At 45.6% G+C, this 23,522-nt stretch overlaps 1 protein-coding gene across 1 annotated transcript in view; it reads left to right on the top strand.

Annotated features, from left to right (window-relative positions):
• Nucleotides 1-19,610, top strand: part of LOC122240209 — a 201,145-nt gene extending 181,535 nt beyond the window's left edge. Inside the window, exons 6-7 of the mRNA XM_042990999.1 lie at nucleotides 10,381-10,484; nucleotides 18,820-19,610. Of these exons, the coding sequence (XP_042846933.1) occupies nucleotides 10,381-10,484; nucleotides 18,820-18,853 (138 nt within the window). The 3' untranslated portion in view covers nucleotides 18,854-19,610. The remainder of the gene's footprint in view (nucleotides 1-10,380; nucleotides 10,485-18,819) is intronic.
• Nucleotides 19,611-23,522: the final 3,912 nt, after the last annotated feature.

Raw genomic sequence — 23,522 nt, 5'->3', positions numbered from 1 at the left:
CACAAGGAGAGCTCAGAGCCCACGCGCAGGTCCTAGCTGGGCTCCTCCCCGCTGTCTGGGGTCATTGCTCCCAGGTCCTCAGGCTACGCCCAGCTGCATGTGCTTCTTCTTCGAGTTTTGTTATTTCACTGCTCTCCCAACCGCAGCCCAGTAAAGAAGTGACAACCCAGTTCCAACTGTGGCAATCCAGTGACTGACCGTGTCATCGTACGTTCCTCGCCTGTCAGATCAGGACACAGACAGGGATGCTTAAACTGTGCACCTGGCAGTGAAATGTTATCCATCATGGAAGGCCAGGAAGGGTTCTTACACGTGAAGCTAGCCCAAAGCCCATCTGTGCCATGTGCCGTGCACACGTTATTTTACAAATATGTTGTTGCTGATGGACGATGTGACCAAGAAAGATCCGAAAATAACTTTCTGGAAGAACAACCAAAATGTAACAGCTGTGGGCTGGTTTTTAAGAATGCTTCTAGATGACTTAAAAATAGCCATTAAGGGGCCCCTGGGTGACTCAATCGGTTAAGTGTCCGACTTTAGCTCAGGTCATGATCTCGCAGTCTGTGCGTCCCAGCCCTGTGTTGGGCTCTGTGGTGACAGCTTGGAGCCTGGAGCCTGCTTCGGATTCTGTGTGTGTCTCTCTCTCTGCCCCTGCCTCTCTCACACTCTGTCTCTTTCTCTTTCTCAAAAATAAATAAACATGAAAAAAAAAAAAAGCCATTAAGCAGTTTCCCTGAAGAAATTAGAAAACCCGAGGAGAAAGTCCTGGCCATCTGGTCAACAATGCAGATAGAGTGCCATGTCTGCGGCTCCCCCATGCGACCATGCCCGGGGCCAAGGCGACGGGAAGGACATGGATTTCAGTCTGTGTTTATAATCATCTTATTTCCTCCATCCCATTTCCATCTTCCTTCCCGCCGGCCCCTCTGTGGACATTAAGCTCCAACAACCATACAGAGATGGCCTGTCTCCCACCTCTGCAGATCAAACACTCGAACACAAGCCTACACAGTTGTTGTGCTTCCCTGACTTAAATTTGACTAATGCAGAATGTGGTATTGAGAGTGGTTGCAGAGGAACAGAATCTTCAGGATGAGCTCTCTGAGTTATCTCTGGGTTTTCTGGAACTCGTCTCTGGTCTGATTAGGTGTAAAGGCACTAATGACCCTATTTCCAGTGGTAAAGGAGTGTGTAGAATATAGTGGCGAAATAGCTCCTCAGATTTTCACCTTTATGTACGTGCAAGTAAGTGCCTACTGAGGACCAGGCTCTGGGTGGCCAGGCATTTATTGAGAACATCGTGATGAGAACAAGGAGTATAATTGGATTGGTTGGTTACTTCTAACTATGCTAACTTAGGAAAAGAAAACGATGAGCTCGGGGCTTTAAATTCCCAGATTAAGGTCTATATAAGGAATCCAAAAGCGCCTAGAATGGCCATGTAAGAAATCCTATCTCCTGTAGCCAGAGGGCCAAGATTTCTGAAAATTAAACCCAAAGTCTCATCTTGCAGGTGGATGGATTACTGCCCAATATGAATTCCCAAATTCACAGGGTCTCTTTTATTAGAATTAGGACATTTGTTGGAAAGAAATGGGATTTGGAAGTTTGGTTTATATGAGGAAATTCTGATGAAGCTAGGGATCTTGACTTCCTAATTCTGGCAGCCTCCTTTGCCTTCTTTGCCAGTGGAATCCTCAGGAAATTTGTCCCCTTCTCATGATGGAGCCCTAAGGCCCCCGACTCCGAGAACTCACTGATAATCCTTGTTAAGATCTGCTCTCACCATTCTCCTTCCATCGTGGCCTGTGAGTAGTCCCAAATCTGTGATGGGGTGTGGTACACACCAAAAGAGTTGCACGACGGACAGTTTGTATCAACAGCAATCTGGAGAATAAGAATGGCAGTTATCTTAACATATGGGATTAAGACGGGACGAATTCGAAGTCTGGCTCATGGTGAATCTACTGAGAGTGGTTCACTGGCTCAGGGTTTCTGTTGAGGGGCTAGGAATGCCTCCAACAATTTGCTTGACAGATCGACTGAATGATGAACCCAGAGTGGATTTACCACATGAGGCCAGCCCCTCCCTGCCCCCCCACCCCCACCCTGGGATGCCTTTCACCTCACGGGGCTGCAAGATAATATATACCTGATTCTGAGCCATCAAGTTACCAACCAGCCTAACAGGGTATCCTGACCTAGCTGTTGTCTGACCCACCAGCACTGTTTTGTTACTTTCCGAGGACTTTCAAATATGTTGTTACAACTCAGGAAGATAAAGAAGATGGATTCTATTCCTCTTTTTCTGAGTTGAGAAAAGTTGAGAAGTTCACTTAGAATTATGCATTTTTTATATTCATACAACAGTACATATGTCTATACAGCCATCCCTCCAGATGGCTAAGCCATCAAGAGGAAAATAGATCAATAGTAAATTTTATTTGATTATAAGTCATGCATTTAATCACATCTATCAATAAATATTAAGTAAGAACAGCTCAAGTTACAAACTTAAAATACCCTAAGTAAGTAAGGTTATATGTCTGTGGTAAAAATACATCACAGCCCACATTGCACAGAGTAAGTGAGATGTGTGGGAAATGACCTGCCCTTTTCTTCCATTAAAGGGCAGAGTTTTTTGAAAAAAGATGGTTCAATTTCCTCTCTCCAAGCTGCCTTTTTAAAATAACATAACATCACACATATCTTGACACAACTCCACATGATTCAGAGGCCCTTCTTAAAATACGACCAGACCACATTCACGGAGACTGAATCACCTCTAACCTTCCGAACTTGCTGAGGATTACTAATCAGGATGTGTTTTCATTCCTCAGATAGTATGGGAAAGTTCTGATTTTGACAGTGAAGCTAACATTCAATCAGTTATCACTGCAGCCCTAAACAAGTCCTGTGTTTCTTCTTCTCTCGTTGCCTCGCCAAGACTGAAAGACATCCCGTGTAAAACCGCGTGTTTGCCAGTGGAAATAAAAGCTGCCCGTCTCCGGAAAAATGAACGATTCCCGAGATGACATTTTAAAAAGGAATAAAGCAGCCTTATGAAAGTATGTGACATTCATCTACATTAGGACCTCCGTCGAGCCCTCTAGCTCCCAGAGACACGCACGTCTTCCGAGTTAATTATGCCGGAAGACAGCTCCCGCTCCAGGCCCGAGGACACTTGTTGGGAAAAGTCAAACATGATTTGGCATTTTTCTTCTGACTAAAAATCGGGGACTCACGGCACCTGCCGCTAGCACGTACGGACGAGTCTGACCGCGTGGCACAGAGTGACCAGTGCCTGGCCTGCGCTGGCCTGACTCCGCGAGAAAGCTCACAGAGGCCCGCGTCTAAGCCAAAGAGCCCTAAGAGCGGAAGGAATGGCACTCGAACTTCGAAAGCCTCCATTGGAATCTTCCTTCCTGCCAGGCTGAGGCTCTCGATTTCTTTATTTGGAAAATGAGGCCGGGCTGTGTTTACCTCAAATGTGCATCAAAGCAAGCTCATGCACACGGACTTGTGCTTAGGTCTGCAGGTCTGTCCACTTGGTAAATGCGGTCGCTATTAATAACAGCAAACACGAGCTGTCATGACTAACTAGCCTGAACTCCAAAGGGACTGATTTCTTTGGCTCACTCAGTCAGAATTTCCTTAGCGACTGGGGCCCAGAAGATAAAGAACTGTAATCACTTCCTGTGAGTGATGTCTTTGCCTCCGTTGTACCATGAGTAACATGTCTATCATTCATGTTTAAGCGCCAGCCTATCTGAGAGCCAGATTTCCCCCTAGGCATTTGGTTAAATCGGCCTCGGAATAGTGATGGCTCACGGTTCTCCCTCCCCTCGCCCTCACCCCCAAGCACACTTAAAGACGGTCAAGCTTGTAGCGGCCGACATTCTCTCTCAGCCCCTCCCGGAGAGCCCACTGAGGAAGCCACGGAGGAGAGGGGAAGAAGAGTCTTGCCTGACGTCGGCAGCTTCCACATCTCCCACGTGTGCCCGCATTCAGGGCTGGTCCCGAATGTCACATCCCGGTGGGAAGTGACTGCGTGTGTTTTGTTTGTGTCCGTGGTCCTGTTGACAAAAGCCGGTGCTGCAGGTGTCCTCCAGAAATGATTACACACGGTGATTCTCTTAGCTGAAAAGAAGCATAAATATTATTGACTCCCGTCTCCCGGCGACCTCCGAAATCCCTACTTTCCAGAGACCTCAGGACTCTGTTTCTCTGATAGATTTTTTCCTGACATCAGTCTGCGGGGACAGAATTTGATGAGAGCAGTCATAACTGCATTCCTCTCTCTGTTGCCCACCTTCCCAGCCCCATCTCTTGGTATTTTCATAGCGGGGCACAGCATGCGACATGCCTCTCCCTCCCCCCTGCCTTCTCCCGAACCTGAGTCTCCCTGGCCCCACATTTATGCACATAAAATTCTCAGTAGGCACTCGCTCCCTCTTCCCGGAGGCAAACTTTCTTCACGGTGTAACTCACTCAGATGTCAACAACAGAAAGTAGAAGCAAATCGAGAAGGCAGGGCACAAAAGCTCCCTGTGGCTGTGGGGCAGGACACCGGAGAGCGACCTCAGGACCTCACGCGGTGCCCCCGCCCCTGACAATGCCAGGCTGGACGGAGCACAGGGGCCACCCTGGGAGCCAGCGCGGTGTGTAGGTGGGGGTGGGGGCCTCGCACACATCAGGCATCCACCCAGACTGTGTGCTCCGTACAGAAGGACAGAAAACCTGTGTTTAGAATATCACTAAGGAAACCCAGATGCATTATCTTTGCCAGAGGACAAAAGGCAGTGTGGTTAGTGCCTGACTCGAAGCGACCGGGCCAGAGAACATGTGATAAGGATGTTGACCAGGTGGGGGCGGGGGTTGAGGAAGAAAAGAGCGGCCACAGTTTTTATACAGTAGAAGAACGCTTCCGGAAGAGTTCCACGGCTCTTTATCATGCTGGTGCCTTTTTGCAGGCAACGAGCAGTCGAAATAAAGGCATTTCAGTCTTTCCACTCGAGGATTTAGGCGGCCATAAATTCATCTTTCAAATACCAAGGTTTTTAAGCACTGCTTTTTGTTCCTGCTTTGACACCTGTAAAACATATTTTATTTCAATATGTCGTGCACAGTCGCAAGAGTATGTTTTGACCCCAGAATTATGTTTGACCTCAGGATTTTGAAAGTATATATATATTTTTTTCAACTTCCAAACTCTTACAGCAAGAGAGCGTATTGTGTGTGCACTGATGTGTGCGTGTGTGTGCGTGGTGGGTGTTATGTGTACTGTGCCCTAAATTTTATTCAGAAGCTTAGTTCCATTTTAATGCCAGTTAATTTTTAGCACTATTAACAACACAGAAAATTACTCTCTAAAAATAAGTTGAAATATGTTTATATTTGTGACGTTTAGGCAATAATACTCTCATGCACGATACCCTTTAACAGATTACCATCCATAAAAAGATAACAGGAGCCTCCATTTATCGTGCCATAATAACTTCCCCGCTACTCCTGAGGCGCGTGCTGTGGACTTATTTCCACGTGGGTCAGCCCGGTTTCGACCTGTGTCAGACTTGGGTCTCTTCTCCGTGCGGTCACGCGTTATTTTCTCTTCCACTGCTGCATCTTGATTATAATGTTACAAATTCAAGCTCTTAAAATATAAAGATAGTAAATCATTTTAATTGAAGAGTCTACAGTCGGCATCTCGATCTTAGATCATCTAAGCGAGGATCCCACAGACCGGGGAAGGACTTCACACCTGCTAAACACAGTTGAAGTGATGGTGGATCTTTCTGTTGTTACTTAAAGCAACAACAACGATTTGGCAGTTTTTACACACACACATACATGGGCACATCTTTACAGATTATGCTCATATTTTTTATTTGGGTATTATTTTGTTTTGTTTTGTTTTAGGCTGACAGCATGAAATCGATATGGTTCTAGGAAACCAGTGCCTAACCCATGGGGCTCAACAGCAAGTATATAATCCAAACCTCAAAAAACCATATTCAGTAGAAATATTTGGCTCTTGCGATGGACACACCTGGAATCTAATCTACATGACTGGCATGAGTCATCTATTGATAGAGTATGAAAGAAACCAGTGCCCAAAAGTTTGAAAATAGGCTAAAGAATGAATTAGTCGTTTTTTAAGAAAAAAATAGAAATGAGCCAGGACGATAAGACAAACTTTGTGGGTAACAACAATTGCAAATTACAGACTCCGAGATGCAGATTCAAAACCCTTTCACTAAAGGAACTGTCTCTATTTCCATTAACCCATTTACTTTAAAGCATTTGTGCAGCGTCTACACTGTTACAGCTCCCGTACGATTGATACACAAACACAAGAGAACATTGTTCAGTGATTGGAATTGCAATAGATAATTCTGACGGCCTAGTTACAAGTCGGAATTCGATATAGCCAGAAGACAAATCCTAGAAATCTTTTTTAAAATGACACGTTTTGCTTGTAATCATACCGGGTGTAGTTGCATTATCTAAAGGCAGATCATTATATTGTGTGTATTACAGAGAGAAGCAGCATGGTCTGACTCGGAGATAAACTTGAACATATAGCACAGAGAAGCACTTTTTTAACGGGCCTTTACGGTACTCAATAATCACCGTCTAAATACGTTGAAATAAATTTCAAATAACGTACTTCAAATTCAAGACTGTGCAGAATAAGGCATTTTATTACCAATATGCATCCATTTAACATCATATAATTACACAATTGGACATTTGTACAAAAACATTTAAAATAGCACTGGTTAAAACTGTACTCTCTCTGAAAATGCAAGACCTAGATACTTTCTTTTGAGAGAGAGAACATGTGAGTATGCTTGCACGGGGGAGGGGCAGAGAGAGGATCTTAAGCAGGCTCTATGCCCAGTGTGGAGCCTGGCTTGGGGCTCTAACCCATGACCCTGGGATCATGACTTGAGCCCAGATCAACAGTCAGGCACTTAACCGACTGAGCCACGCAGGCGCCCCAGGAAAGATTCTCTCAAGATTCTTTAGCTCAGACCCTGATGATATTTTTTTTTTTCTCTATTAGAACACAAAAAAACCCAGACGAGTATAAGCACTACAAAATAAAAATATTAATAAATTTTAAAAAATCATATCTTGGGGCACCTGGATGGCTCAGTCAGTTGAGCATCCCACTTCGGTCAGGTCATGACCTCACAGTTCATGGGTTCGAGCCCCGTGTCGGGTTCTGTGCTGACAGCTTAGAGCCTGGAGCCTGCTTCGGATTCTGCATCTCTCTCTCTCTCTCTCTCTCTCTCTCTCTCTCTGTCCCTCCCCTGCTCACACTCTGTCTCTCTCTGTCTCTCTCTCTCTCAAAATAAATAAACATTAAAAATCACATCTTGATTCTAATTATTCTCCTTGAGGCACAAGCAGCTCTCCGTAAATTACATCTCAGATAAAGATAAACTAACAGAGCAGACAGCCCCACGAATTAAATAGGCTTTTCCCATCCAGGCTTCCCACCTCCTATCCAAGTGTCTGAGGTCTTAAATGTATCTATTTTAATATCTGGGATAGGGTGAATTTTGACGAGCATCTATTCATATAAAATAACAATAACGACCGGTAACATAATCCACCATAGTTAGTTTTGCATTTATGATACAAAACTGCTTGCAAAATACCTTTAACCAATACAGAAGTATGCCACCCAGTTGGTGCCTGCAATAAAGGCATTTTCTATAAGCTTGCAGGGCAACACGGGTCAACTCTGAGAATTCATTTGCTAGCCAGCTTTCACTAGGATGAAAGGAAAATGCATATCTGCTATTTTGCAGCAAGCAAAGGACACAGACAACTGATGGAGGGGTGGTTAATCTTGTCGACGATGTACAACTCGAGGTACATTTATATGTTTTAACAATATGAAGTTAATTTTTGCAGAATGGATAAACATAGAAACACAACTCACGATTTTCTCCATCCAACCTGAATCAATATACATCAGAGAACACGTACATTTGTCACTGTCGGTTAATTCCCGTCACATGTTGGCTATCCATTTAAAAGTCAGACAACATAGGGGTGCCTGGGTGGCTCAGTCAGTTAAGCGTCTGACTTCGGCTCAGGTCATGATCTCACAGCTCGTGAGTTCGAGCCCCACGTCAGGCTCTGTGCTGATAGCTCGGAGCCTAGAGCCTGCTTCAGATTCTGTCTCTGTCTCTGTCTCTGTCTCTGTCTCTGTCTCTGTCTCTCTCTCTCCCCCTCCCCTGATTGCTCTCCATCTCTCAAAAACAAATAAATATTTAAAAAAATAATAAAAAAAAGTCAGATGACGTGTCTAGAGTAATAGACCGTGGTGGCCATGGCGGATCAGTCAGGAAAGACACCGGGGAGAACACCAGAAAGGACACACGGGCACAAACTGGCTGAATGCTAGCCCTGCCTCCTACCAGATTAGTCCTCAGACAACATCTCTTTCCGACTGCCATCCTCGGGAATGGGCGCTGAGGAAGTCGGGTGCTGTGGCCAGGATGCCTGCAATCAAAACCCAATGCAGTTTCTCTCTGTTGTGCAATTCTGGACACACCCGGAGACTCACCTAGTAAATTTTATGGGGCTCCTAGAAAGTAGTATACCCTTCACGATGTGGCCAAAAAATGAGTGATGGATTCATAGTTACATTGTCTTTAGGATATGTTTACCTGGACTGAGCAGTGGGAAGGCGATGCCAGCATAAACGAAACTAAGGACAAAAACAGGAGTGAACACCCAGCACCCCCTGGCCGGTTCTCCTGCACCTGCCTTCACACCCCTTGGCCACAAACATATTCTTTGCAGTATGTCTCTTGGCGGGACTGACTGAGAGGGAGACAGGACCAGAGCCAGAGTGCACAAGGCTCAGGGTGGCAGACGTCTTCAAGGTCACCGCCAGCTGCTGAGCTGAACGTCCCCCAGTGTCCTCAAAGAAAGGAATTCCTGGATTCCTGGAATGCTAGGATAACCCTAGTTCATACTTAGAACTGGCCCCGAAGACGGAAATACATCTCAGTTTTATTGTAAATTCTGTCCAAAAACCTGTGCGAATGCTCTTACCTAGACAACTGTCATCAGCATGACCTGATTCATAGTATCAAACAGTAAGGGCCTCGGGGCTTATCCGAAGTCTAAGGTTTGCAATGTCACAGGAGCAGTCGGGACACCTGAGTACTCTGGTAATGAAGGGGACGGTCAGTGGGTCTATGAGCGATGAAAGCAGTGATCACGGTAAAAACAATGGGTGTCTGCTGGGGCGCCTGGGTGGCTAGAATGGTTGAGTGTCCAACTCTTGTTTTTTTGACGTTTATGTATTTTTGAGAGAGAGAGCACACGAGCTGGGGGAGGGACAGAGAGAGAGGGAGACAGAGAATCCAAAGCAGGCTCCATGCTATCTGTCAACAGAGCCCGATGCGGGGCTCAAACCCACGACCCGTGGGATCGGCCGAAGTGACTGAGCCACTCAGTTGCCCCATGAACATCAGATTCTTGACCTCGGCTCAGGTCACGATCACCTGGTTCGTGGGATCAAGCCCCTTGTCGGGCTCCACGCTGACTGTGGAGCCTGCCTGGGATTTTCTCTCTCTGTGCCCCTCCTGCACGTAAGCTCTCTCTGTGTCTCTCTCAAAATGCATAAATAAACTTTTAAAAAAGCGAGTATCTATTGACAATTTATTTTCTAACATTTAATAAAGTCGCTACACAGCCATCTTTCGACCTCTGCTGGGAATAAGCAATAAAGCTCTGCATTTTCTAAGCAACGCCTGACTGACCTCCCGGGTGAAAAGCATCTTCCTGGCAGAAAAGTCATCAGCGTGATGATGGGCATAATCAGAAATACTGCAGCCAGTACGGGCAAAGGGCCCAACTCACCTGCTGTCCACGGAGGACACGCCTGTTTCCGGCATCCAGCAGCACGGGGCAGGAGCAAATGTTTTCCTTAAAGGATCCGTAGGAAATGTTTGCCATTTTGTGGATCCTCCTGTCTGGGCTGTAACCCCTGGACCCTGCCACTTCAGTGTGCTGCCCTCTGTGTACTGCCCTCTGCCAGCCAATCTAGCCAGGGATTCATCAGGAAACCTGTGACTCCGGAACCTTCCCCCCCCCTCCCCCCCCCCCCCTCCCCCCCCCCCCGGGGCGCTTCCAGAAGTCACTGCGTTAACATAACAAAAGACACCTTGAAGCTCTTTTCACTTAGAAGTTCCCAGGGTTTTAGGAATTCTGTGCCAGGAACAGGGTGAAGACCAAATGCATATTTCTTGTAGCTCAGCACTCGGCCGTGGCTTTGGCGTCCTGTAGCCTCCCGGCGTGGCCGTGAAGGCAGCTCTGCTCACGGAACACATGCATTTTTCCCTGCAGGCCCAGAATGCGGCTAGGCCCGGGCGCCCCCTCCCCTGCTGTGTGCACCCCGGAGACGCCAACCTTGCAGCTGACAAGAATATCCCAGGATCGAGGTTCTTAAGGTACAGCTCTCTGGAATAGCCTGTGAGGAGTGCGCGTTCTCTGGCCCTCCCTCAGGCTGGCTGGAGGAGAAATTCCAGGGTGGCCCAGCAGCCTCCGGCCTAACAAGCCTTGCGGGGGGGACGGGTCCCGGGTACGTGAGAGGGAAATAACGCGCCTGCCTTCCGTTCCCAGAGTATTGGGGTTCTCGGTCAGGGTCTCGTCGGGTTTTCCTCGGACCGAGACACCTCCCGATTTCGGTTTCCTCGCGAAGCTCCGTGGGCTGTTGGCACGGGGGGTGAAGCCTCTCCCGGATCCGCGTCAGGTTTCTGCAGAGGCGGAACGTGGGTTTGCACACGCTTCTCGGTGCCGCCGTGAGCGTGGAAGGTGCCGGTCTGCCTCCGGGCACGGGCCTTCGGGGCCCACGGGAGTCCTGGCCCCCAGCCGCCCCTGTCCCCTGCTGCACCTGGTGTTCGGTAGGTGTGTCCCACACGTGTTTGTTGAACACATAAAGGAAATGTTGTCACGTGTGTTTTCAACTCGAGACCCTTCCGAGACAACAGCTTGGGTTAACGGGCTTGGCCAAGTGCGTTCGTGCATCTAGCGTGTGTCCTAGCCACTGTGTCACAAAGCGAGAAGTGTGTGTTTGTTTTTGTTTTTGAGAGACGGAGAGAGCAAGCAGGGGAGGGGCAGAGAGAGAGAGAGACAGAGAGAGAGAATCCCAAGCAGGCTCAGCACAGAGCCTGAACTTGAACCACAAACTGTGAGATCATGACCTGAGCCGAAACCAAGAGTCGAATGCTTAACCAACTGAGCCCCCCAGGCGCCCCGAGAAGTGTGTTTTTGGATTTTCTGTCTGTAGTTGGCGTATTCCCGGTGCTCAGCCTGGAGGTGGGGAAGCTGTGTTGGGCTCTGGGAACAGTGACATTGATGGAAACCCCTGTGGGGTAACTCCAAATCTGCCCGAGAAACAGCGCCACACATCAGAGGTCTGTGTGACATGAGCCCCTGTGCTCAGGGCCGTGTGAGTGGCCTGGGCCTTCTGTGTCCTCCTCAGGCTCCTCGCCGTGACGCCGGCCCCCAAGGCACGGTCATGGCAGGAGGGCGTCCCTGACCAGGCACGGACACCTTGTCCTCACCCCCACTCTGGCCTCCACCCTCCCAGTGCGGCTGACCCCCCTCCCCCAAAACCTCACAAAACACCCACATGTCACGACAGGGAATGGGTTAGCTCAGCGCCCAGCAGCACCCACGGCGTCCAGTGCTGACCGCAGCTGTAACGGTCACCTCGGGCCATCTGGACACTGCTCAGGCCGGTCCCCAGCCTACATGCCCCTCCACGCCTCCCCCTGCAAGTCCCCCTCACTCTGCCTCCTCCTCCCCCCCAAGGAGGCTCCACTCTTCACCAAGTCAGGCCAGTCCTCGGAGCTTCAGAAGGGGGCTAGACATCTCATTTGACGTCTCGGAGACACTTCAAATCCCTAAGTCCTAAACCCCCCGCTCGCTCCCCAGACGGAACCTGCTTCACCCTTGCACCTGGTCCCCACCCCCCAGGGTATCGCGGCTCCTGCAGATGCCCCTCCCAGATGCCGTGGCCTCCCGAAGCTTCTCTAAGCTCCCTCCCCACCCTCCCGCCGGGCACACTCCTCCTCTGCCCTCAGACCTGTGTCTGGCTTGGAGCTGCGTGTTCCCTCCGGCGCCCGTCTCAGCCTTGACCGCGACGCTGAGGAAACCGGGATCTGCTTTGCTCTTGTTCTCACCACTGTATCCACATAAAGTAAATACTGGTTAACAAAACTGGAAATGTAGATCATAGTGGGTTTTTTTTTTTTCCACACTGATATGCTTTTACAGTAAAAGCATATATATTCAGTGTGAGGAACAAAAAGTCTACACACACACACACAGAAATATAAATCCACACATAACCTGCCCACCACCCCAAAACATGCCACTTTCCAGAAATCATAACCTCAGACTATTTGACTTTTGTTCTCCCCGACTCAGATATGTTTGATGTTCACAAATGTTTCTTTCTTTAAAAAAAAGAGAGAGATATCACAGCACAATACCGTTTTGAAGCCTGTTTTGTTTTCTACTAGACCATGGTGATAATCACACAAAGTGTACATATAGGTCTTAACACATCATATTTTGTACATTAATTGTGTTCACCTTGTGTAGACCCGTCATACCTCCATGCAGCTGGAAAACAGTGAAAACACAACACAACACACATAACATAGCAATTCGATGCCGACATGCGCGGACCCAGTCCACACTGCAGCGGCCACACGCCGCTAGTCTGTACTTTGGCCGAATGAGTTTCTTGTCTCTCGGTTTCTCCATCGACTCAGATAACGCACGTATTCATACGTTGCATCATGTTTGACATCGGGATGCGTCTCGTGATCCGTAGCCACTTAGATGTAGCGCAGTGCAATACTCCCCCTCCTTAAACCATCAGTAAATAGCTGTAGCTGCCGATATGAGGGTCTCCTGGAGAGACATAGACATATGCTCACAGAAAACTAAGACACCTCGATGGACCCAGGCATCCTGCCCCCCCCCCGCCCCCTCAGGTGACCAGATGCATACACATCTACTCCACAGCAAGACAGTGATCACCAGGCAGTGAGATACTGTGCAGAGGGGAAACAATCAGGGATTCCAGCGAAGTAAACGCAGAAGAGAATCCAGAGGCCACGGGGAGGGCCAGGATCGCACTGTGCCGGCTGGTGGGAGACCTACCTCCAATCTCTTTTTCTGGAGAGCTTTTCGGGCTTCTTTTTCTGTTCCGACTGGGCTGGGCACAGTAATCCCTCCTGCGTGGTGCCATGGCACCAGGTCAACCCACGTCTTCTTCTTGGGTTTGATTTGCATTTTAAGACTAACAGAGTTGATCAGCCTGGTTCCAAAGGACAGGCTACAAGATCCCTGGAGATAATATTTACCAAACATCACCTCTAATTCGAACCGTAAGTCAAGATCCAAGAGGTATGTTGTAGAACCAGCTTCTCTTAAAAACATTACATAGGGCAGAGCAGCAAAGAGCATGCTATGGGAGAGTGGGATTCAATGTTCATTAGTGAAATTATAGTTTTGGTGGTTGTACTTGAATGGTGCGGCCCGGCTTCTAGAAGATGTTCCTCATCGAGGGTTATGCTAGTCAGACCGATGTTCAGCTGTCCTCTGTCGCTGTGGAGAGGGTGGCCTCTCCGACCCTCGGCCACCCTTGCCTTTTCCAGGCTGGATGCCCATGGGGCTGATGGGGAGGCCCCCTGCCCACTGTTTCTGGTGGGATGGAGTAACGCCAGGACAGAGGGTGATTGTTGGCCGTATCCCTTGCTTATTCCTCCTTTTTACACCTTTCAAAATCATCATTTCCTTCCATTTCCAGAGCAAAGCTTCAGGGTACTTGCTACTGATTAAAAGAAAAGCCCTTTCCTACACTTTTACATCACTTAACTCATTTTTCCCCAATTTTCCCCCTCGTGGTTCTCAAACCTCTCTGGAGTAAGACTCCTTGCAACCCCTAGCGGAAAAATGCAAAACCCGGAAAATGCGACATAAAATTACATAGAGTTGGAGATTCTTTAAAGCTGGGTCAGCGGCCCATCTGTTGGAGCTGCTCGAATCCAAGCTCAGGAACATTCAGGCTGTTGAATTAACCATGCATCAAATATGTGATACGGTCAGAGGGTAATACGTTTAAAAAGGTAGGTATGTTCTAAGGGACCACTTTTCTTGTCTGTTCACTCTGAGCACCGCTGTTTTACCTGTAATTTTCAAGTTGAATTCTGCCCGAGGCAGCACAATAGAAAAGAAAGTTCTTGAATTTGAGGTTTTAAAATGACATTGAAAGAAGAATCATTGAAAGTTGCCTGAACTCACACTGCAGAAGGACTTTACCAAATGCTTAATTTAATCATGTGTTTTATAAAGGCAATGATTGCAGTGACACATGGGGAGTGTTTGGTACTGACTTTGATCTCTTCTGATTGAAGAAATGACAGAGCAAAGGTGTAGACGTGGCTAATGGAAATGTCCCTAACCTCATTCAGTCTAGCTTCTCCTATTCTCTGATTTTGTTTCTGTGTCATTTAATGATCCTAATTTGCACCCAAAAAGGCATTTCATTGTATCAGAGACTCTGATATTGTGTGATCTCATGCAATCTGCAGTGGACCCTAATCGGATAATGCATAGCATTTCCATTAGCTCCACACACATTAATTAATTCAGTTCAGGAATATAAGGTTCCTTTTCTCCTTCGGTGGGCTTCTCGAGCCACCTGTTCCCCCTTTTCCAAGAACTGTCCTCTTACCTGGCCTGTACTGGACATTTTCTTGGCCAGCTTTGACATCTAGATTGTGGGGATGTAATGGTTAATTTTATGTGTCAGCTCAACTGGGGTCCTGCCAAGACATTATTTCCGGGCGTGTGTTTTGGGGGGAAGTTAACAGTAACGAAGATGGCCCTCTGCAGTGTGGGGGCCTCATCCAATGCCATGGGGGCCTGGATAGCACATAAAGGCATATGAAGGGGGAACCTCTTTTCTCTGCCTGAACTGGGACACAGATCTTCTCTTGCCCTTGGACTGGGGCTTACACCATCGGCTCCCCTGCCTCTCGGGCCTCCGGGTGTGACGGGAACTGCTCCAGCAGCCTCCCTGAGCCTCCAGCTTGGCAGACATCCACTTTTCTTAAAAAGAACAGAAGACCAAGGAACCTGTGACTCACAAAAATGAACAAAGAATCCAGATATTTGAAAAACAACTACAGTATCTGAAATGAAGGGCCAAGATGAGCCAATAAAAGAATGAATCTGGAGGAAAACAAAGCTAACTTAAGGAACAGAAAAGAATTATTAAAAAAGAAAAAAAGAAAAAAAGAAAGAAAACAGAGATAATGTAGTAAATAGTTTATTCATAAACAGGTTGCTGTGAAAACGAGCAAGTAAGTGTATTGAAAATTTCAAAACGCAATTGTGAAAAGGAAAAACATTCAGTAGCAGGGTTTCTAACCACTCTTGTACTTCCTGAAATAAAGGAGGAAATATCTCAAAAACGTATCCAAAACACGAAGAAAGATGATGGGTAGCACGAGTGAAATATTAAGACATATGAAAGGTCAATTAAAGAGTTTATGAATGTGAGAACAAAACAAATGAGAAGACTTGAATTAATAAAGAAGCTACAGAAGCAGTGTTTACCACGCCTGCAAATGGGCAGCCGAGTCCAGAAGACAGAGCATCTGAATTGGAATCATCTACAAGGAATCCCAAAGAATATGAATGCTAACAGAGTCCCACCCAGGGTACCCTTCTCACAAGTTTAAAAGATAAGTATGAAGGGAAAAGCCCAAAAGGTACCAGAAGGAAAGAACAGGTCAGCTTCAAGTCAGAATTAGATCTTCCTCAGACTTTCCATCAGCAACCTTAGGAAGAATTAAAAAACAGGCAGAAATGTCCACAGGAGTCTAGGGGCAGGGAAGAAATCATTTTGAACTTAAAGTTCTAGACCCAATCAAAATACCATTCAAGTGTGAGGAGTGATAAATACTTTTTTGGAAATGCCATGACTTGGGAAGTCTATATGTCACCTGTTGCCTTTGGAGAATTTGCTGACCAATGTTCAGATAGGAAACAGAACCCAAGAAACAGTGATCTGTTGGGCTAAATTGGCATTGAGACTAGCAAGGATGAGGGATTTAAAGGAATCCCAGGTGGATGGCTTCATAGGAGTTCTAATCTCCAGTAGTGGGGGAGGGTAAATGTTTTAGGCAAAAGCAAATTCTCTGTAAAACAATAGGGTAGTTTATAAACCAGAATCTCATTATTTATGATAATTATTACAAGTTGTTAATAATAATAACTGCCTTGTACAAAAGGAATGTGAGAGACACATAGTAACTTAAACTGAGGAGTCAGGAAATAGATGTTAAAGTGTATTTTTTAATAACATAATAATGACCAATGAAGAATTATAAATGAAAATAGGACTGGCAGGAATTATTAGAAGAAGTAGAAGGAAGCCAAGTACTTCAACTGAGATATTTCTAATCTGTTCAGGCAGAGGAGCCAATAGATACTGCTTATATTTAATAAATAAAACAAAATACCAAGTTATCGCCTCTGACCATGGTTAAAAAAAAATCAGTGGGGTATTTAAACCTCCAACTCAAGAACTTCTGGGCCAGATGGAGAGCCCAGAATTCTCCTTTTTTTTTTTTTTAATTGTTTAATGTTTATTTATTTTTAAGAGAGAGACAGAGTGCAAGTGAGGGATGGGCAGAGAGAGAAGGAGACGCAGAATCCAAAGCAGGCTCCAGGCTCTGAGCTGTCAGCACAGAGCCCGACACGGGACTCGAACCCACGAAGCATGAGATCATGACCTGAGCCAAAGTCGGACGCTTAACTGACTGAGCCACCCAGGCGCCCTGATTAGTCCCTCCTTAAATCCGCGATAACATTTAACTCACTGAAGTTTTACCTGCTTGAGGGTGGGGCTGATGTTAAGTACTCACCATTGCATGCCTGCAAAAGAGCATGGATTCCATGTTGGTTTGTTACATGAGTTTTACAAATCATTGCCGCTGGCAGTGATCTGCGGTCCGCCAGATTAACCGACAACTGCTTGTCGTCTAAGCCATGCTGGAGACCTGTAAGGTTCTGCCCCTGATTGTTTAGAAATCTCCCTGTATATTATGTAAAAAGACATTGATAGATTTCTTCAGATGGAAAAACCATAGAGCAGGTCTAATCTAATGGTCTACTTAGAAGAAGTTCCAGGGTCTTGCCTTCTCGGTCTGAGGGCCCCTTTCTTCCAGCTCTTCTCCCAGAGCATGGTCTCCAGTCGCCATTACACCCTGTTGCTGGCATCCCGTGCCATCCCCTGGGGGAAGCTGGTTTGCAAGAAGACACCACTCGCCAGGCCTGTCCCTTGGGAAGTGTCTTCCTGTTCTCTTAGCATTCACATCTTCTTTTGATAGACGTGGCCTATACATCCACAGCCATCATGTTCCCAGAAGGCGCTTGGAAACCATAGGCTCCCTTGCCTGATGCAATCGATATCCTTTCATGGCTGTCTCAGAAGTTTGCCACAAAGTAAATATGTATTTATAGTATTTACTCACCAAGCATAGGTATTAAGAAATACCACACATTAGTTAGTTTAAAAAAATTTATAAATAATAACTGACAAGAATTGAGCCATACACTGCCAGAAACCCTTATAGTCTTCTCAAGATAAGTTTTTTTTTTTTTTTTAATTTGGAATAAACAGAGAATATCCTGAAATGCTAAAATTGGAGAGGCAAAGGTTGCTATTCTGTACCTCGGACAATAAGTTTCTTGGTAAAAACCCTGCAGTTTTTCCTTAATGGACACATAAAAATGCTTTGTCATTAGTGCACGAAATGCTTTCTTGAAAATGCTTTCTTTAAAATCAGTTTTTTTCTTCAGTAGTATTAGAACTTTTCTCTTAATTCTGTTTTCTTTGTCATACAACCATTTTTTTGCATATAGAAAAAAATCTGTAAGTATACTTAAATATAAATATAAAATGGCGCATCTGACATCCGTGGACTGCTAAGAACATATCACAACGCACGAAAATTCTTTCTTAAATACAATATGCTTCTCGGTAGAATGCAGCTGTAATGTGGATAAGTTAGAATAATCGCTTATGATTTTATAATCAAAACATAGATTTAGTGTTATTGTTAAATTTTAAATCTGAAAACATTCTGATATAACTGTGTGTATTTTCTGGTTTTATTTTTTGAGGCTCGAATGAACATATTACTATGAGTAGATATATAGATAGAGATATCATCTCAGAACTTAAGACATACTCCGCAGACACTGACGTGGGCCCTGGTCTGCAGGTCAATTGGAAATATTTAAGAGCTGAGAATCAATCTGACCACGCTGTCCGGGAATGAAAACCGTCAAAATCGGTAAAGCTCACTGATACTCTCTTTAGAGCCCATCAATGTTGTAAAACCTTCAGTGACCTTCTGTTCGCTTATTTCTTCTCCAGAAACTTTGACATTCTCTGCCTCCCTCCCCGCCCCGCCTCAAGAGGCCCTCATTTACAAACATCCGTTTTTAAATAGGCTTTATGAAAGTAAATGAGGCCGTTACATTTAGAAATTCGATTTTAGAGCACACCCTTCGCTTGAAGTTGGACACAGTTTCTAATTTTCGATACTGCTGGTTAATTATCTAAGTACCCTCCTAGAGCGCGAAGTCTCTTGGGTTCTGTCGTCAGCTTCCAGCTGGATGACACAGAACGACGGTTTACGTGCATTCTCATTTGTACTATTACAGTTATTGTTATTATTATTTATTCAGAGCATTTTTACGCCTGATTAGTGACGGGTCCTGAGAGGATTTGACATGACATGCCGTCAGGAAGACAAAAGCCGCTGCCGTAGGGATGTGTTACAGGCTCGCTGAGGCAATTTGGAAGAATAAGGACTGTCAGAAGCAATCAGACCCACACCAGAGTCTCTATTAACTCTGGGGGAAGACACTTGGCAGAGCTGAGCGCAGTGGCCGCCCTGACGGGTGACAGCAGCGGGGACCCGGCCGGCACAGGCTAACCTTTCAGATCACGATGTGGGCCAGAAGACTTCTGCCCACCTGCAGAGATCCCGAGATCCCCTTTCCCCACCAAGTAGCGGCCGGTCATGCAAAACCCAGGGCCCGGTTGGCTCACCGACTTTTAAGGGAATGGTCAAGTCTGAGGGAAGAGCGGACCAAAAAAGACTTCGGGACACTCCCAGTTGCTCCATCGATCTGTGTAGAGAGAGTTCTCCTCTCGAACATGTTTTGTTTCCTGGGGCGGAACATTGCCACGTGCCCAAACCGTCGTTATCCAGCCGCACCTTGAGCACTGTGCTCTCGGACCGCCGTGAGATGATCGATGGTGGAGGTTAAGAGGGCGGCCGTCTGGAAGACGGCCCTGCGTTTAAGAACAGACGGCAGCGGGGCTGGGGTTGCAATGTGGCCAGATGCCCTTGAATGTGAGGAATGTGGCAGCAGTGGCACCCGGTGTTTGGGATCAAGAGAAGGTAAGGTGTTGGGTTCCCCGCGTCCTCTGCTCTGTCTCCACTACTCACGGAGCCTCACCAGCCGGGAGGGGGGTCACGTGTGCGTGAGCTTATGGATAAGCAGAACCAGCATGACATTAGATTTATGCAGCCATACAGCCACCGTAGGGAATAATAATAACATCATTTTGAAGAGCATTACATTTTTAAAGTCGATAAAAAGAATTCCTTTGAAAACGTAAAATTGTATTTCTCACTTGTTAATGCAATTCCAACACACAATTTGCTTCATCAGAAGCATAAGCTAAATTACACCAAGGGGTTTCTACTTGCAGTCATTCACATATTATTTATAATTTACTCTGCATAAGGCTCTTTCATGTACAATTTGAACGCTTCATTTTTAGCTAAAGAACATAAAACCATTTACTATTGCTATTTCGCATTTACCCCCTTTTCCAAAATCGGACGACATATTTTTCTTGGGGTGCAGTGTTCCGCATAGGAATAAAAGGTTTAGCTAGCAACGGTAAACCAGAGAACAGATTAATAAATTGTTCGGAAGGGTCGAGAAAACCCACGTCCTCCATGAGGTTTCCATGAGCTCTTGAGGCTCTCCGTGAGCGCTCCACGAAGAGAGCTGTGGACGCTGGCTTCCCTTCGGTTTATGGCCAGATGATGGACCGCACACCTCCCGTATCAGCAGGCCCGGCTCACGCACCCCTTCCGGGGGAGACACAGGCGGGGAGCAACTCTCCCCAGCAGGCTCCAGCCAGACCGGGTCTCCCCATGTGAAAAAGCCCCAACGTTGACCGTATTGAAATAGTTTTGTTTTTAAGTGTGGGATGCACATTGAAAACATTGGGGGGTGAACCAAGGCACTAATACATGGCGTCCAGTCTGCTCATACACTTTGTGGGTCAGCGGTAAGGGAAGAGTCACAGCTTGAAATGCTTTCCACGTCTTCCCACACTCCAGTGTGTCTCATTTGATAACGAAGATGCGTGCTGACAAGCAGCGTAATATTTTAACAAAACAATACTTTTAGACCTATATTCTACCACCCCCTCCCTTTTTGTTAAGTTTTAAACGAATGCTAAAGACTCCGGGCTTCTTGAACTTCGGGCATTTTCTTCTCCGGTTCTCATATCAAGTTAAATAAAATGAGAGCAGCCAGGGGCACCTGGGTGGCTCAGTCGGTTGACAATGTTCAACTCTGGATTTCGGCTCCGGTCTTGATCTCGGGGTGGCGAGTCAGGCCCCACGCCAGGCGTGGAGCCTACTTAAAAAAAAAAAAAATAAAGGAGCTCACTATTTAAAACAAAATCATTCTCTTCATTAAAAAAAAATGTACATTTTTAACTTTTATTTTGGATGTATGAAGCATGTAGTGAAACGTCTTTAAACATTCCGTAAAAACCTCTTAATCAAAGGATGAAAGCTATTTTTTTTATTACACCTTTAGCTTTTTCAAGGTGCATTCACGGTCGTAAACTTCATAGGTGGACCATCACTGTGGAAATGAGAGAAAAACAGGATCGTAGGACAAAGAGAAGGAGCTTTCTTATAAAGAGAGGAGAAATTCATGCACAGTCTTGCCCCTGATAAATCAACATATTATCATCTGAAAGGCAATTACATCATATTGGGAGCTTCTCTACAGCCCCAGCCAAAATACCAGAGCTGCTTCGAAGGCAGCAGTGTCTATGTAGTAAACACACAATTGAAAGTAAAACTCATCTGTAGTCAAAGGAACTTTTTATTAAGAAAGAAAAGAATCACTCAAAAATAACGTCCCGTTCTAAACCAGTAGGATGTCACTGGGGTTCTAAGGAGGCTTTGTAGGGTAATGTATAATGCAACATGGACAGTTTCTCAAATGCAACAGGACAGGAGCTAATTATATAATTAGTCTTTGTTCATTATACATGTGTGATATAATCAGATTTAGGGATAATATGAAACTATGAAACCGCAGGTCTTGTCACGTTAAATTGATGAGAAAAATTATTGCTTAAAGAGACCTTATGACATATTAATAAATGGGTATAGTCTGTAAGGAATATTAACAAAACCTGTCTGAACGAGATTATAAATCTCCAGTGAGTTTTTAAATTACTCATGCCTCCAGGACACAGAAACACCAACTACTGGATTGTAGCCATGTCAGATTTGCAGCTACAAGGCTTTAAAAAAAAATAGCAAGATAAAAGGCAATGCTTAATTAAATGTGTCCACAGATAAATCCCAGGTTAGGTTAATTTTGTGCCTGTGCAACGAAAGTGCGCCTGCGGGCATTGCAAAATGGCACCGGCTCGATCTCAAACCGTAAGGAAGGCCCTCCAGAGCAAACTCGAAGCACAAATACATCCAGTGTTTATTTAATATCTTACTAGACATATTTCTTGCAGGAAGAACAAACTTACATGGATGATTTACAGTTGCAGTTAGAAACTGTTTTCTCAGGCACTTTGTTGATTTCTGTAAACGCCAATCACGGGGGACGTATTTACAGCAAATAGTAGAGATTTGGTTTATTTCCACATGCTTTAGATGTATTAATTCGGTTTGTCTTTACAAATGGTGAAGCTCAAGCCTGCCCGGATGAAGTCCCTTGGACCAAGTCATGAATCTGGTGAATTCTTCCTGTACCGTGGGTTTGAACCCAGGCGGGAAACTGGCTGTAACTCAGTTTGCACTTGTCCTACAAGTGCAAGCATATGGATATTTACGGCCTCTAATGGTCTCTAAGAAAAGTAGCTCCGTTGAACAAAAAGCAGTTTGGGTAAACATAAGCATAGCAATGAGAACTTCAGCAAATCATCAAAGAACGTGAGAGGTGACTTAGCACCTACTTATTTTCAATACTCCATCCTTATCATTTTCCTTGGCCCTGCTGAGAAGTAGAAGTCTACATTCATGAATGAGATCTGTGAGAAAGCACGCAGTTCTCGGCTTCTGTCACGTGAGGGTGACGTTAAGAGGAAGTGTGATTGGCCACTATGTAGAAGAGGAAAGTTCACTGCCGTGTGAAGTGGTATTTCCAGAAACTTCTACCAATGCCTAAGAATCCATTCTTCTTAGGGAAGGTGATGCCGCTTTACCTTTCACGGTTCTGGTTTGGGTATTCCAAGTGACCTTGGATGGCGTTTCGTGGGCGTGGTTGGTGAGGAACAGTGGCACTGATCTAGATCCTGTCTCCGAGTAAAGAGCTGTGAACTCCCCCGGGCGGAAGCTGGGCTGTACCACCCGGCCTTCCGCAGAACGCTCACGGCATTCAATCCACCCTGCAGACCAGACTGCTGACTGCTGATTTAGAAAACCTTCTTGAAAGCCTCATGACCTATAGCTTGGAGATAGAATTGGCAACTCAGATTTCCTTTCAGATGGATTTGTTGACTGTCCCAAGGAAGATACTAGCAAGATTCCTCTCATTCGTTCATTCCTTCATTCACTCTAAATTTGCACTATGTGGAAGAAGCTTTCATACGCTTCTTCCAAAATGTGCAGCCAGTTAGAGGCATTCCAGGGTAATCGTTTGTCTTAGAATCGGTGGGCAGGGCTCCGAATCTCCATCCAGAGCTCCTATGTCCATTTTAACCCATGTTTTATATCATGGCACGGCTTGAAGAAGCAAGGACTGGACCCCTTCGCTGAAATAAAAGTTTTTGCTTTTATGTTTTAAACAATGACCCGGACTTTTCCAACCTTAAATCCAAGTTTAAGCATGGCACTACCCAATTGGTATCATTAAGCACACAGCTGCCAATACTATTAAAAGCGCTGGCATACATTTTTTTTTTTTGCACAGAAGTATATTTCTTTGAATGTTATTTACAGTTATTCGCTTTGTTGTATTTTTCTTCCATACCTATTATGCTATATTTTGTCATATCTAATCAGTGCTATTATATGTGCATCTTAATTGACGATATAGTCAAAATTGTAGCAGTTAAAAGTTTTTAAGGTCACTAGTTAGTTTTATTATTTAAAGAAACTGCT

This window comes from Panthera tigris, chromosome B4 (assembly GCF_018350195.1).
Source record: "Panthera tigris isolate Pti1 chromosome B4, P.tigris_Pti1_mat1.1, whole genome shotgun sequence".
NCBI classification, from domain to species: Eukaryota; Metazoa; Chordata; class Mammalia; order Carnivora; family Felidae; genus Panthera; species Panthera tigris.
Note: the sequence above shows the minus strand (reverse complement) of the source record. Positions and strands in the feature narration are given on the sequence as shown.